The following is a 16827-nucleotide window of genomic DNA, read 5'->3' as shown; positions in this document are numbered from 1 at the left end:
ACATACATTGTGCATTGCATCGTCTAATCTCCTGGCACTAGCACTGAGAACCCCTCAAATGTCTCTGTGTGAATGCCCCATCCAGGCATCCATAAAATTGTGGGTGGCTCGACTGTCTAATAGAACTAACACCCGTTGCCCTTGTATAGTCCCTCTGATCCTAAGTGTCAAGTACTTCGGAACTCCTCGAAGCGAAGCAAGAACTCCCCCTAATGGGGCAAATGGCCCTCCTTTATGTGGTGGTGGTGTTGGTGCTCCCCCTGATGACGGTGCCCCCTCATCTCCCTGATCTGCACCTAACTCACTCTCCTTATCTGACACACTGTTTGAATACACCTCAATATAGTGGGCCTTGCCCTTGCTGCATCTGTGCCCCGGTGCCCAAGGCACGTAGCATGTGAAGCATAGTTTTCTCCTCTTGAGGTCCGTCCTGGTATCCTCGTCCAGCTGGCTACGTCCTCCATCCCTCTAAGGTGGTCGAGTATCCCGGTTCCTCGTAGAGTTGTAAGTCCGGTGGGAGCTAAGGCTCGGGTCCTAGGCACTGCGTCAATCATATCCCGGGTCCTGGAGTTTGCATCTATCATTGATGCGGGCTTGTCGACCCTCACCCAACCACGTAAAAGCTCAACAAGCCCCTCCACAAACAACATGATCAACCGGGCCTCTAATATGTCTGTCACCATCATGGCTAGTCTCTAAAACTCTGAAATATAGGCCTTTGCGTTGCCTGTCTGCCTCAGATGGGCCAACTCCTTGAAGTGTAGCTCAGGGTCCTTCCTCTCAAACCTCTCAATCAGCATCTTGGTGAACTCTGTGTAAGAAGTGATGTGGATATGCCCCAATGTAATCAGCCCATGGTATCACCACTCTTGGGCATCACCCTCCAAGTGTAGAGTAGCAAACTGGATAGCATATGTCTCACGCATGGGATTCAAGTGGAAGTTTGTGTCTAACTTTTGAACCCATGCCCTAGCTGAACTCTTAGCTGACCCATCAAAGTTGGGGAGTGTAACTTTCCCCGCTATCTTCTGTACCTCCTGGCTAGATTGTCCCCCTCTATAATGTGTTCCGGCCCCCATGGTACGTCTCTCCTTGAGGTGTGTGTATTCCCCAAAGGATGTCACCCTCTTAGTCCTGACATCCAACCCCTCGTACTCATCAATGTTGGATGCAACCGAATGAACTAGATCCACAACTGGGTTTGGCTCCCTCTCGGGCTCTGGCTCGTCCACGAAATGAGGCATGGTGGTACGACCAACCTGTCCATGCAGAGGGGTGTGTGGGGGTTGATAGGTACAACTACCTCCTTTGGCCGTGGAACCCCCATCACCCTGGTGCTCTCCCTCTGGTCTCCCATTCACCTGCAAACCTATCACATGTTGCATCATGTCCATCATGAGCTACCCTTGCCTCAACATCTGCTGGTTGGTCCTCAACAACTCCTCTAAAATCTGGTTTTGGCCCCCTTGTCTAGGCTGTTCATTGTCCTCTTGATTGTCCATGTGGCCCCTAATGTTTTCCATCTTCATATCAGAAAATGGATCTAGTTCTCCCTCTCTACCTCAACCCCTTCCTCTACCTCTGCCTCTGCTTCTATGTCGATACACTGCTCCACCAAACAACTATGTCATCACCTACTCTTAAGCCCACGACTGGCCAAGAACATGCTTTGATACTACTATAATATTCCTAATGAAAATATCTAGTGAAATATCAAAAGCATGCACAAGCAACAACTCATTCAACAATTATAATTTTTTGTAAACATTTCCAGAAGTAGGCACAAGTCAAAAACCATATTGCAACATCAAAGTCTGAGCCTTTTTATTTTTTTGATTTGAAAATTGGTTACAATAGGTGGTGGAAAGTGTGCACCTAGGATTGTTGTAAAAGAAAGTAAATACCCAGGTGAGAGTGGTTGGAAATTCCCCCACGAAATCTGCTCAGAATGGGTCGTACGTTGCACCCAAAATTTTTGCATTGTTGTTGCTGGGAACTGAAATTTGAGGGCCCAAAACACCTCCAAAACTTTTGCAAAATTAGGGGTGTGCTCTTGAAATATAGCTCCGCAAAACCCAGAAAGTAATTGGGCTAATTCCGACCTCCCAGAATTACCCAATTTTATGCTACGCTCTCCAAGCGAGGAAACTACGTCCCACCCAGATTCTTTGCTGCTGAATGTGCCTTATCTCTCCTCAATCTGCCGCATAGATGCCCTAAAATTTTTGACTGCAAAATATGAGAAGTTCCCACACCGAAATCCCACACAAGAAGGCTGAACCAAGCCCCACGAAAACTTCGCAGGCCCAACAACCACAATTTCGACCTCCCTCCAAGCACCAATTTCCAGCTCCAAAAACCTCTTCAAATGTTGGACTCCCCTTTGGTGAAATTACCTCAATTCTCTACCCCCAAACACCCTTAGGAACTCGCTCTACTAGCTAGTACGAGTTGGCCTTTGCGTCCCCTATGGAGTACGAACTGGCTGAATAATGAGTGGCTGGAAGTACCATGAACTCCCTACAATCCTTCCACTAAGATATGAGATGCTTTCCAAGGGTAGCACTCAAGGTCCACCAAAGAAAAGGTTGAGTCTTCTCCCTGGAAAACTCATGTGCTCAACAACACTTGTAACCTAGCTGAACAACTTGAGCAACAAAGGTAAATGAGAGAATGTCAAAAGGTTCCAATAGCTGCTCCATTCTTCATACTTATACTAGTTGCCCCTTGCCCCATGTGGGTCCCTCCATCCAACAAGTCGATTTTCGTTAGCCATTTGAATTTCTCTTCATGGGGTGTGTATTCCATGTGGGTGTGGCCCCCACATTCCACTAACAAAATAATTCGACCCGCTTTTCCTTAGTTGGTGTCCAAAAAAATGTATTAGCCTCCAAAATTGCAAAAATGGGTAATTTCCTTCTTAGGAAAATTTTGTTGAGAAAGGATATTACATGTAAAGAGATTAGATTCATATTTTAGATTAAGAAGGTGATTGAATAAGAATTTATTCATACTTTTAGCACCCAAACCAAGTCCACTATCTGATTATTTTAACTTTACACAATGATTGAGGTCAATATGGTGGAAGCACTAGACTTGAACATCTCCTAGAAACCCATGTATAATATTTAAAAGCTAAGATAACTGAGAAGAACAAGAGTAATAACCACAAGGATTAGTGCTTTGAAATGTTGCATTCCCTGTTTTCTTGACATGGAGACTTCGCTTGTAGTTTATTGCTGAAAATTTAATATTTAAATAAATCACCAAAAACCCAAATTGAAACTCATGATACAAAACTCATATTTTGAGTTGCAGCTTGTATAATAGATTAAGATTCAGTGTAATACAAAAATAATGGATGGGAAAAATGATCATAAGTAATTGAAGATTTCCACAATTATTCATATTGTTAAAATTTTCCAAAGAACTATGTAGTGGATTTGATCTGTCCAACATTTCAGGTGGGCACTCCACCCATCATGATGGTGGGTGGAGTGCCCACCCAAAACATTGGATGGAACAAATCCACTACATAGATGACGATGGGTGGAGTGTCCACCCGAAACGTTGGACGGATCAAATCCACTACATAGTTCTCTCCATAAATTTTAACAAAAATATGTTGATTTCTGGTAGCATCAGATGTGCTCTAGCCTCAAGATTTTGTAGGGAGGCTAGGACACATGCATTCCACAATACCCAAAAATTGTTTTGGGAAATTCCACTAGGGAGATGTTTAATTAAAATTATTAATTATTTTTAATGGATGCCTAAGTCTAAACTTAGGAAATTAAAATAATTAAAGTGTATTAAATTATTAATTAAACAGGGTGTGAATCTTTTAGAAGAAGACGAGGATCAAGCCATGATGATCTGAGCCATTGATTAGAATCTAATCTAGGTCGTTGATTGATCAACGAGAAGATTATAAGAAGAGGCTTAATGGGCATTTGGAAAAAGAAATCGAGTGAGATCAAGAGATCGATTTTTGAAGAGAGAAGCGCAACAATTGTAGGAGAAGTCATCGAGGATATTTCTTGCAGTGAGGGACAGGGATAGTTTTCTGGTTGGAGAGTTCCTGATCCAGGGCTACATTTCAGAGGAGGCAGAGGGAGATCCAGGAGAGGCAGCGTAGAGCCAAACTGGGCAGCGTAAAGCCACGCTGGGCAACGTAAAGCCACACTGAGGCAATGCAAAGGCCTTAAGAAGATTCTCAAATTCACTGAGGAGAAGATCAGATCCAGTGCCAGGAATCAGGGTGTGAGACTGGAGGGCCAAAGGATAGAGCATCCAATCAGCAGATTAATCAACCAGAGGGAGTGACACAATCCCTATCAGTTGTGACGTAGAGCAGCGCAGTGACTGCGCAGAGGTTGCGCAAAGGCAGCTTGGTGCTAGCCATTCAGTGGCTGGATCAGTGTCGGATCTCCAGTGATAGTGTGAGGTATTTCTCACTAATTCTCTGCCAGTCAGATTCTCTGTATTGGATAGCCAGTAAGGCATCCAAAGATTGTATTCAGAAACTACTGCATAATAATTAAAACCCTCAGCTGTTGCACCAGTTTTCCCACATTGGGTTTTTCTAGGGACATTGTCCAAAAACAACAGTGTCAACTGTGTGTGTTATTTCCTTCTTTCTCAGTACTTGTTTCCACAGTATTTTATTTGAAAATTCCTACACTGAAATCCCTACTGCAGCAAACTAATGTTACTTCTCCTACTTGATTAAATCATACAAGTTATTTACTGTCTTCTACGGTAAATTTCGAAGTAAATACATCTGCAACCTTCACTTAATCAATATATTTGCGGAAACAAAATACTGAGCAAGAATGAACAATGCAACACATAGGACACAATTATTTTTGGACAAATAATCCTCGGAAAAACCCAATGCATGAAAACGAGTGCAACAGCTCTGAGGGTTTATTATTATTAAGCAGTAGCAAATTCTAAATACATCACTGAATACCTCATAGAGTTATTCAGTTACAAAGAGAAATATCGTTAGAAGCTTTGTGAGTTTTACCTCACACAATCACTGAGAAATCCTGGTTGGTTCGGCTACTGGATGAGGTGCCCCTGGCAGGCACTGTGCTAGCTCTGCGCTGCCTCTATGTTGTCGCAGCGTCAACCCTTCCAGGCATTGTGTCACCCAGTTGAGGATTCGATCAGTAGACCAGAGTCGCTGCTCTCAGCCTCCCAGTCTCACACCCTGGCTTTCAGCTGCTGAAACTGACCATCTGCTCTGATTTTGGACTTTCTCTCTCTACCTCTGCATCACTTCTGCGTGGCCCTTCTAGCCCTGCGTCAAGGCTTTTGGATCACTTATTTCCTTTGTTAGGTCCCTATAATACTAGTGATTACCCCATTACTGTTGTAGTTGTATCCCTTATTAATATTGTTGAGCCTCTATTGTCCACATATTTTTATTACTGTGCCCCATAGAATCCCTCTATTGTTATTTTTGTGGATTTATATTATTATTGTTAGGTCGGCTGGGTTATATTGTGACTCCTTAGACTCCTATATATAGAAATGAGGTTTTGTCATTTGAATCATCCAAGAATTGTTCATTTGTGTAATGTAAAGGAGGTTGCCCCCTCGAAGAGGCTGAATTCTAAGGCGTTCAATTATCTTTTCTATCTTTTTGTGAATTGGTTTCATAACATTTGATATTAGAGCTTTGGATTCTAGGGTTTCGCTGCTCCAAATAGGTCATCGTGGCATTTTCGCTATAACTTTTTTCTATGACGTTTCAGAAGCGAAAAAAAACCCATTTGAGAAGAAATCGCATTGAACCTTGGGTTCGAATTTTAGAGCTTTTTGCGCTATATTTGTGGAGATATGATCTGAGGAAGTTGGTCTTTTTGCAGACTCCTGAATTACATTCCAAACAGGTGACCTAGGGAAAATCGTCATAACTTTCTCTCTAAGCATCGGATTGAAGTTTCGTAAGAAGCTACAGAAAGAGGACGGACTGTAGTTTCTTGTATATATTTTTCAGAGCCAAAGGTCGAAACAGGGACACGTGGCATGTCGTACAAGTTTGCTCTACTGAAGTAGTCTATAATCAGGTCACTGTGGGAGATTTGGCATAACTCTTCCTTGGAGAATCCAATTTGGATCAGACTGGTGGCATTGGAAAGAGGACACAGAGGGCTACTGCAGGTCACAATTTCAGAACTGGATGATTCGAAATTACAAAGATACATCAGAGGCAATATCAAGCTCCTTCAAAGTGAAAAAAGGTGTGTAGATTTTTTTAAATTTTTTCTTAAGCTTGGTTTGAAAAATTATTTTGAAGAATTCAAAAGGCATAGTAGAGTATTATCATCAGTAATTGATGCCCCGAGGAAAGAAAATGCAAACACCTAGTAAGCAACCTAAAAGCGCGAGCATGACTCATGAAGAAGAGGAAGAAATGCTACATGATATATCAAAATTACAAGACCAAGTGCAACAAATGTCACTCTCACAAAAGCTAATAGAAGCTAAGATAAATGGCGTGGAATCTAAAATAAAGGCGTGGAAGCTAAGATGAATGGCATGGAAGCTAAGATGGACGATTTGAAGACAGATTTGAAGACAGACATGGAAGAATTGAAGATAAATATGAATAAGTTGCTACAAGAAATGGTCACTAATGGTGAAAGGGTAATAAAGGAAATTGATGATGAGAGCAAAAGAAATGTTAATCATGATTCCATAGACTCTAATGTTGGATCGAAGACCCACCATATTCCAAAAATCAATATGAGGAAGTTTGATGGCAAGGACCCCACAACATGGATATTACAGCTGGAGCAATTTTTCGATCTCAATAATGTGCAAAACACACAAAAGGTACGTATTGCAACTTTATATTTGGAACCAAATCATTTTGTATGGTATCAATGGCTTTGCTCTCGTAAACAAATTATCACTTGAACAATTTTTATAGAAGAATTGATAGCACATTATGAGGGCACAAAAATCAACACTTTTTTTAGCCAATTGATAAGTCTCAAACAAAAGGGTTCAATAAGGGAGCACATTGAGGAGTTCCAAAAATTGAACATAAGAGTAAAAAATATTCCAGAGGAGCATAGGATTGATGTGTTCATAGAAACTTTAGAGGATAATACCCAACATGATGTTCGCCTTTGGGAACCTGATTCATTAGAGAAGGCATTTAGGTTAGCAAGAAAAATGGAAAGCAAAATTATGGCAACCAGGAAGCATACCAGTGACAACTATAAATATGGAAGTGTTCTTTCTCTGCTCCAGTAGTATTGGTGCACAAGAAGGATGGATCATGGCGCATGTGTCCGGATTATAGGGAGCTCAACAAGCTCACTATTAAAGATAAGTTTCCCATTCCTGTCATTGATGAATTACTGGATGAATTGCATGGATCAATTTACTTCACCAAGTTGGATCTTCGTTCAGGATATTATCAAATCAGAATGAAGACTGAAGACATTCCTAAAACGACATTTAGAACTCATGAGGGTCATTATGAATTTTTGGTCATGCCTTTTGGCCTTACCAATGCACCTTCCACATTTCAAGGTTTGATGAATTCCATTTTCAAACCCACCCTTAGAAAATTTGTGTTAGTATTTTTTGATGATATACTAATCTACAACAAGTCTTGGAATGATCATGTTGAACATGTTGACAGGGTGCTACAACTATTGGAGGAGAAACAATTATATGCAAAAAGATCCAAATGTTTCTTTGGAGTACAAGAGGTGGAATATCTAGGTCATATTGTATCTCATGAAGGAGTTAAGGTAGACCCTAGCAAAATTAAAGCCATTAAGGAATGCAAAATTCCCACATCCATAAAGCATCTGTGAGGATTTCTCGGGTTGCAGGGTATTATCGCAAGTTTGTTAAGAATTATGGGAGAATAGCAGCACCTCTAACAACATTATTGAAGAAAGATGCATTTTCATGGATTTCAAAAGCAACAAAGGCCTTCGAACATCTTAAAGAGGCAATGTGCCAAGCACCTGTCTTAGTTACACTGGACTTCACAAAAACCTTTATTGTGGAATGTGATTCTTCAGGAAATGGAATTGGTGTTGTTTTAATGCAAGATGAAAGACCCATTGCTTCTGAAAGTCATCCTATCAAGGGAAAGTTTTTACACAAAGCTATTTATGAGAAGGAAATGTTGGCAATACTACATGCACTTAAGAAATGGCGACCCTACCTAATGGGAAGACACTTCAAGGTAAAAACGGATCATGATATCCTTAAATACTTTTTAGAACAAAGATTATCCTCTGAAGAGCAACAAAAGTGGGTCACAAAGATGTTGGGTTATGACTTTGAAATCATCTACAAAAAAGGGAATCAAAATGTGGTGGCAGATGCACTCTCAAGAAAGGATGAGGATGTGGAAGCATTGTTGTGCACCATTTCTATTATCCAACCAGATTGGATAAACGAAGCAAGGGAGGAATGAAAGAATGATGAAGTGTGGGCACTTATTCGAAAGTTACAACAAGATCCCAGTACATCTGATACATTTAGCTGGCAAAATCATTCATTATGGTACAAAGATCGCTTATACCTTTGTAAGAATTCGCAACTCAAAGAAAAGATTCTTATGGAATTGCACACTTCTCCCTTAGGAGGGCACTCAGGATTTTTAAAAACTTACCACAGGGTTAAGAAGGATTTTTTGGGATGGCCTTAAATCGGATATTCAAAAGTTTGTGGCGGAATGTTTGGTTTGCCAACAAAATAAAGTTGAAACAATTAAGACCCCGGGTCTATTACAACCTTTATCGATTCCAAGCCAACATTGGGAGGAGGTTTCAATGGATTTTATCACAGGTTTACCCAAGTCTGAGGGAAAGAGTGTCATCATGGTGGTAGTTGACAGACTTACCAAGTATGCACACTTTTGTGCATTATCACATCCATTTAAAGCCAGTACAGTTTCTACTACATTTATGGAAACAATTCAAAAGCTACATGGAAACCCAAAGATTATTGTAAGTGACAAAGATCCCATTTTCACTGGAAATTTTTGGACAGAATTATTTTCTTGTCTTGGTACTCAGTTAGCTCATAGCTCATCTTATCATCCTCAATCTGATGGGCAAACTGAGATAGTAAAAAAATGTTTGGAAGGATATCTTCGTTGCTTTGTATCTGATAAACAGACACAATGGGTGAAATGGTTGCCTCTGGCTGAATGGTGGTATAACACTTCCTTCCATACAGCAACAAAAATGACCCCATTTATGGCACTTTATCGATATTAGCCACCATCCATCACATCATATTTAAGAGAAAATTCTAAGGTTCAAGCAGTGGAACATCACATCGAACATCAACAACAAGTCCTCCAACTCTTAAAGGATAACCTCGTGTTGGCACAGAATAGAATGAAACAACAGGGAGATCAGCATCGCAACGAAAGAAGTTTTGATGTAGGTGATTGGGTATTCCTACGGCTACAATTATATAAACAAATGTCCCTCAAGCAAGCTAAGAAGGATAATAAATTATCACCAAAGTATTATGGTCCATACACGGTGTTGCAAAAGATTGGTACTATGGCATGCAAATTGGAGCTTCCTGCAGCGTCTCGAGTGCACCCAGTTTTCCATGTTTCATGTTTAAAGAAGGTTATAGGCGACAAGCTCCCAATTCAAACAATATTGCCAGAACTTGATGATGAAGGAAAAATTATATTGGAACCAAAAGCAGTCACAGAAACAAGAACTCGACAGCTACGAAATCGATCAATTTTAGAGTATCTCATCAAGTGGAAGAACTTATCCGCTAAAGATTCCACATGGGAGGATGATAATTTTATACAGAAGTATCCAGAACTACTCAAGCGTTGAGGACAACACTTTTTTGAAGGAGAGGGGCATGTTAGGTCCCTATAATACTAGTGATTACCCCATTACTGTTGTAGTTGTATCCCTTATTAATATTGTTGCGCCCCTGTTGTCCACATATTTTTATTACTGTGCCCCATAGAATCCCTCTATTGTTATTTTTGTGGCTTTATATTATTATTAGGTCGGCTAGGTTATATTGTGATTCCTTAGACTCCTATATATAAAAAGGAGGTTTTGTCATTTGAATCATCCAAGAATTGTTCATTTGTGTAATGTAAAGGAGGTTGCCCCTCGAAGAGGCTGAATTCTAAGGCGTTCATCTATCTTTCCTATCTTTTTGTGAGCTGGTTTCATAACAACCTCTCTCTGCCGATGTATCTCCGACTGAGAATCTCTCTCTCAGGAAGTCGCTATCCCTGCCCCTCAACTGTAAGAGATTTCCTTAATCGATTTTTCCTCCTGAGAACTTCTCACTTCAGAAAATCGATTTCTTCTATCCCTTTGCGTGTTTTCCAAATGACCCTCAAGTCCCTTCTTATATCTTCCTATTGGGCAACCAACGACCTAGATTAAAACATAATCAAAGGCTCAGATCGATTTGACTTGATCCATGGCTTTTTCTACAAGTTTCACCCCTGATTAGATTAATACCCATTAATATTTTAATTTTCCTAAGTTTAGACTTAGGAACCCCATTAAAAATATTAATTATTTTAATAAAATCACTTTTGGGTGGAATTTCCCAAAACCCTTTCTAGTTTCTTTGGAATATCTATGCCCAAGCCTCCCTACAAAATTTGAGGCTTAGAGCACATTCGATGCTACCCCAAATCAACACTCCCTGTTAGCGAGGAATGTGCTCTAGCAATATACTGCCTCTCTGCATATTGCGCTGACTTTGAAGCATCGTCTTTGTGCTGCTGATGTCTAACGTGTTGTCCACCAACCACTGCGCTGCTGCTGTTACTGTACTGCTGCCTTTGACACTGCCACTGTTAATGCTACATCTATACTACAGGCCCCTCTGCATTCGTGCTGCTGCTGGTCCTGCTACCCAACACTGCATCTGCACTGCAACTCTCTCTCAAATTTTGCATTTGTTATGTTGCTAGCACTGCCACTGCTAACACTGCAAGCACCCAAAACTGGATAAGTATCCGATGGATACTCCTCGGTGCTGGCATCCTGACTGCTGCTAGTCCCATTCTACCTCTGAAGCCACTGCGTTGTTGAAGCTCTGCACTGTGCCTCCTTGCACCACTTCCTCACTGCTCTGCGCTGCTTAGTCTCTGGCTCTCCTAGCCACTGCATCTATCAAATCAACACTCCATGGCACCAACTGAAACTCCACCATCCCGCTACTGATCATGGGCTTCTGTAGCAAGGTGATGATCCAAGAGGTGGGCTCCTTAAGGATCCTGCCCATCTATAGTCCTCTTGACTATAGCTTTATATCATCCCACCTCCCTCCTAGAGGTATCTTGGCTGTCATGGCGAACTCCTCGTCAATCTTCACGGTTGCAACCTTGGGATCATGCTTCTCATCCTTGTCCTTTTTCTTCAAAGGACACTACGATGCAGAGTGACCCATTTCGCCACATCTGAAGCACTTTACCTTGGAGATGTCCTTCTTGTTGGAATTTCTATGTCTAACTGTTACAAATCCTTCCTGTACTTTCTAATTTATTTCTTCCTACTTGTTCTGTTAATTAACAAGTTATTTACCATTTAAATACTGAAAATAAATACAAGTACAGTTTCAACACATATAGATCATCAACTGAAGGAAAAATAAGCACACAAGTGAAACCGTTATTTTTGGACTAATGTCCCCAGAAAAACGCAATGCGGGAAAACCGGTGCTGCTATCTGAGGGTTTTATTATTAAGCAGTTTCTGAATATCATTTGTGTGCCAGAAATGGCTCACCCAACAGAGAATGACCTCAGTAGTAGTACCTCTCAGTCAGAGACAGACATTAGCCCCAATTTGCCCCACAAAATCTCCTAGGGTCAGCCTCTAAGGTTTGTGTTAGCCTATCGGGCCCAACTTCAGCCTTTCAAGCCCAGCGTCAGCCTCTCAGGGCTCTGCGTCAACCTCTGGAGGCTCTGTGTCTCCCATGCTGGCCCTCCTCAGGCTCTGCGCAACTCCTGGCTGCCTTTGCGTGGCCTCTGGCTGCTTCTGCGTGGCCTCTAGCTGGCTCTGCGTCAACCCTCTCCCGGCTTTTGCGCTGATGCTCCCGGTACTATCTCTGCCTCTCTGCTACTGCATTCACTGCCCCTCAGCTGCAACTTTGATCACTCCTTCGATTTCCTCAGCAAGCCCTGCCCCAAAAAATTGAATTCTTGATCAACTTGGTGTGTTCTCCAATTGACCCTCAAGCCTCCTCTTATACTTTTCTCGTTGGTCCATCAACGGTCGAGATTAAATCTCTAATCAATGGCTAAGATTAGATTTGGCTTGATCCATGACTTTTGGACCATTTTAACTCAATTTTATATTAATTCACATTAATATTTTATTTTTCCTAAGTTTAGACTTAGGAACTCCATTAAAAATATTAATTATTTTAATATCTCCCAAACTGGTTAGATTCTGCCCAAACCATTTCTGGGCCTTGGAGATCTCATGTGCTATATCCTCTTCACCAATTTTCATGGCTAGAGCACATCCGATGCTACCCCAAATCAACACTTCTTTCTTCTTTGTTGCCCCTGTTGTCCCTTCGATGCAAGGGTTGCGTTATCCTCTTCCTCCATTTTGGGCTTCGACCCACTATTGCTGTTGCTCCCGTCAAGTTTGACGTTGAGAAGGTCTCTCCTTAGCTTTTCTTGTTTCAGAGCTACCCACATCTCGTCCCAATTTAGCAATGCTGCTCTGCCCAATATACTTTGGACAAAGATCTGCTAATCATTTGAGACGGAATTTAGAGCCAGTCTTACTAACTCTGAATCTTGAGGTGTATGCCTCGTAGCTGACAGCTCATCACGGGTCTCCTTTAGTTTCGTAAGGAACGAATCCATTGGCTCCCCCTTCTACATCTGAGTAGATCTCAGCTTCTGCTCTAAGTACATCTTCCGCTGCTCGGAAGTTCCCTGATACAATGTGGCCAAGGCATCCCACATCTCCTTAGCGATCCCTTGGCTAGCAACGTGGCACACCACATGATCCTTGACTCCATCTAGGATCATCCTCTTTGCCTTAGCCATCTCAACTTTCTATTTCTTCAGCGGATCTGCATCCGTAGGTTCAACCATCACATCATCAACGTACATCTTGAGGGCATGCTCATCAAGCAAGAAGGTCATCCTAGCCTTCCAGATGGCATAGTTGGAAGCCCCATCCAACCTGTCCTGATCCCTCAAGCCACTGGTTGTCATCTCCTCCGAAAACTGTCGAACAACTCTCTCTTTCTCCCTATTGCGTAGCTCCTAGACTGACTTACGCACTCCCTGATGAAGCTGTTAAGTTGCTACTCCTCTGCTGCTCAACAATTGCAAAATGTTGATTTCCTCGGCAAGAAATACTGAGGAAGTATTCCCACACCATGCTCTGCAGACTGCTGCTTTTTTCTTCTGATGTATTTTTAGCACGACAAAGCTGCCTACTGAAAAATCTGCGTCCACCAACTGCTCATCACACTGAGGCTCAGCGCTGCTCCCTCTGCCACTGCAAAAATTCGAACTGGAAGCTCTTTTCTCTTCGTCAACTCACTCGGAGAGAGAGACTACCTCGAATTTTCAATCCTCCGGATAGAACTGCACAAACCCTCTGGGGTTTCGACTTGTTGCCTCCTGTAGCTTTTCGATTTCCCCTTCTGCTCAGCGCTGGGGTTTCTGGTTTTGCTCTTCTTGTATCTCTTGCACTAGCTTCGATACCATGTGAAAATCCCTACAATGAAATCCCTACTACAGCAAACTGATGTTACTTCTCCTACTTGATTAAATCATATAAGTTATTTACTGTCTTCTATGGTAAATTTCGAAGTAAATACATCTGTAACCTTCACTTAATTAATATATTTGTGGAAACAAAATACTAAGAAAGAAAGAATAATGCAACACATAGGACACAGTTATTTTTGGACAATAGTCCCTGAAAAACCCAATGTAGGAAAACCGGTGCAACAGCTCTGAGGGTTTATTATTATTAAGTAGTAGGAAATTTTGAATACATCACTGAATACCTTATAGGATTAGTCAATTACAGAGAGAAATATTGGCAGAAGCTTTCTGAGTTTTATCTCACACAATCACTGAGAAATCCTGGCTGATCCGGCTGCTAGATGAGGTGCCCCTGGCAGGCACTGTGCTAGCTCTGTGCTGCCTCTACGCTGTCCCAACGTCAACCCTTCCAGGCATTGCGTCACCCAGCTGAGGATTCGTTCAGTAGCCCAGAGTCACTGCTCTTAGCCTCCTGGTCTCACACCCTGGCTTCCGACTGTTGAAACTGACCTTCTACTTTGACTTTCGACTTTCTCTCTTTGCCTCTGCGTGGCCCTTCTAGCCTTGTGCAACCTCTGCGTTAAGGCTTTTGGATCACCTACTGCCTCTCTCTACTGATGTATCTCCGGCTGAGAATCTCTCTCTCCGGAAGCTGCTATCCTTGCCCCTCAATTGCAAGAGATTTCCTTAATCGATTTTTCTTCTTGAGAACTTCTCACTTCAGAAAATCGATTTTCTCTATCCCTCTGTGTTTTCCAAGTGACCCTCAAGTCCCTTTTTATATCTTCTTGTTGGGCAACCAACAGCCTAGATTAAAACATAATCAAAGGCTCAGATCGATTTGACTTGATCCATGGTTTTTTCTAAAAGTTTCACCCGTGATTAGATTAATACCCATTAATATTTTAATTTTTCTAAGTTTAGACTTAGGAACCCCATTAAAAATATTAATTATTTTAATAAAATCACTTCTGTTTGGAATTTCCCAAAACGCTTTTTGGGTTCTTTGGAATCCCTGTGCCCAAGCCTCCCTGCAAAATTTGAGGATTAGAGCACATCCGATGCCACCCCAAATCAACATTTTAGGTTGTGAAGGCTACAATAGATTTTATTTCGATGTTTACTCTGTAACACTGTAAATAACTTGATTTAGAAACTAACAAGTAGGAGAAATCTAATCAGTTGTTGCAGTAGGGAATCGGGTAACTTTTTCACAAAAAATCATGCTGTCCAATCATCAATGTCCATGATTGTCAAAAGTAAAGATATATGCCTGAATTATCCCTGAAATTTGCTCAGAAAATCCCTGAAATCTGTGCCTAGAACATCCCTGAAATCTGTCCAGAACATCCCTGAAATCTGCTTAGAATGTTTTGGGGACGGCCAACAAGTTGCAGAGTCCCTGATGAAGTCCTCAGCAGTGTGGGGATGTTTCCTAAGGGTCCAAAAGTTCCCCAGAACGCAAGAACATAGGATGCCTGAATATTTTTGGGAGGGACAGGTACCCGAGTAACATATATAAATATGTATAACAAAACTATAAATCATTTATGGTTTTCAAATCTATATGCTGGATACCAGCAGCAACTAATTGGCCAACTAGTGCTGCTTAGCATTCATTGCCTGTGAGTGATCTACATTTATTCCTTGCCACTACTCATCATTTATTCCTTGCTATTGTTCAGCATTTATTCCCTGCTACTGCTCAGCAATCATTACCTGCTCGACTACAAGAGTGCAATGTGTATGACACACCTATCACAACAACAGCATGTAGAAGTGCTTGTTCATGATTTTAAGTTTGGCCTTTTAGATTTAGGCCAGCTTAGTTTTCTGTTCCATGATTTGTGCATGCTTATTAGAGCTTAGTTGCATGAGTTTGACAAAACATTGCTTTTCTCTCTAGTTTTGTGTAAAACATGTTCTGGAAAATTGCATAGAGCAAGTGCCAAAATGCATCCAAATGCACTAGAACTGGAAAATTCATCTTCATATGCTTTGTAGTCTAACAATAAAAACACTATTAAATTTAGGAAAGTTTTAAATTTAAGTTAACCTCTTAGGCTAGAATTAAGAATAATTACAGTCCTGAATAAATGTTTTATAATATATTTAGGTAAAACTACATTACAGAGTGAGTACCTCAATCTTAAGAAGAATATGTAGTGTTTCTTATTACATGATTGATGAAAATGATTTTTTGTTTGCTCAACTAAGAGGAATTGCAGGACATGTTATGATGCTGTTTATTTTGATACCCTTGCCCAGCTCCCTAGTCCTGGCACTACTATCTTAGTAAAGTGTATGAAAGTGTTTTGTTCTTGTATGTCTACAGATTGATTTATAGGAATGGAGCTCCAGGAGAAGTTTCGCAGGAATTGTATTCAACTCTTACAAGCATTCAGATGGGTTTGGTTGAGGATAGCATGGGATGGACAATGGAGGTGAAGTAGTTGTTACCCATGCCTGATTGCATGCACATTGCATATTCTACTCAGTGGCACTCAGACCTACAATATGACGGTTCTCAACATGATGGTCCATCTACTGCTCAAGAAACTAATTTCGCAACGACAAGAATGTAAATGATTCTTTGGTTCCATTTGTGAGAAAAAAAAATGTATAAACACTGGTAGAAGGATATGACATTTGTATATTTCTATATCATTTTTATAGCCAGTTTCATGTTATATTTTCATATATGAAATTGTTCCATTGGCATATGGTCGAGTGGTAAGCAAGGTCGTTAAACTCAGCCTTGGGAATGATGTGGCGTCCAAATACTAATATTTACGCCAAACTTCACAGGAAATTCTTCACACTATCACCAGCACCTGCTGCAATTTAAAACAGAAGGTAACGAGTGACCTAAATACATATTAAACCAGTGAATAAACATGTAACAGCGGAAACTGGTATCAAATTGAAACCCTTGCATGCCAAACAATGTAAGGAGCGTAACTCAATATAAACCATGCTAAAGTGCAGAAAGTTCAAATCCAAGAACCTTTGTAGCACCAGCGTAAC

The 16827-nt window shown here is 41.1% G+C and overlaps 1 protein-coding gene across 6 annotated transcripts in view; it reads left to right on the top strand.

Moving 5' to 3' along the window:
- LOC149241070 (branched-chain-amino-acid aminotransferase 5, chloroplastic-like) overlaps nucleotides 1–16500 on the top strand; it is a 209980-nt gene extending 193480 nt beyond the window's left edge. For all 6 annotated transcript variants that reach the window (XM_089373863.1, XM_089373862.1, XM_089373865.1 and 3 more), the window contains exon 10: nucleotides 16136–16500. In XM_089373863.1, coding sequence (XP_089229989.1) covers nucleotides 16136–16253 — 118 coding nt within the window. In that variant the 3' untranslated portion in view covers nucleotides 16254–16500. The remainder of the gene's footprint in view (nucleotides 1–16135) is intronic.
- The last annotated feature ends 327 nt before the right edge of the window (nucleotides 16501–16827 follow it).

The sequence above is a fragment of the Pinus tabuliformis genome, chromosome 8 (genome assembly GCF_031772625.1).
Source record: "Pinus tabuliformis cultivar Carrire ecotype Pingquan chromosome 8, CPIR1, whole genome shotgun sequence".
Taxonomy (NCBI): Eukaryota; Viridiplantae; Streptophyta; class Pinopsida; order Pinales; family Pinaceae; genus Pinus; species Pinus tabuliformis.
The sequence above is the reverse complement of the archived record's forward strand: the minus strand, read 5'-3'. Positions and strand labels throughout refer to the sequence as shown.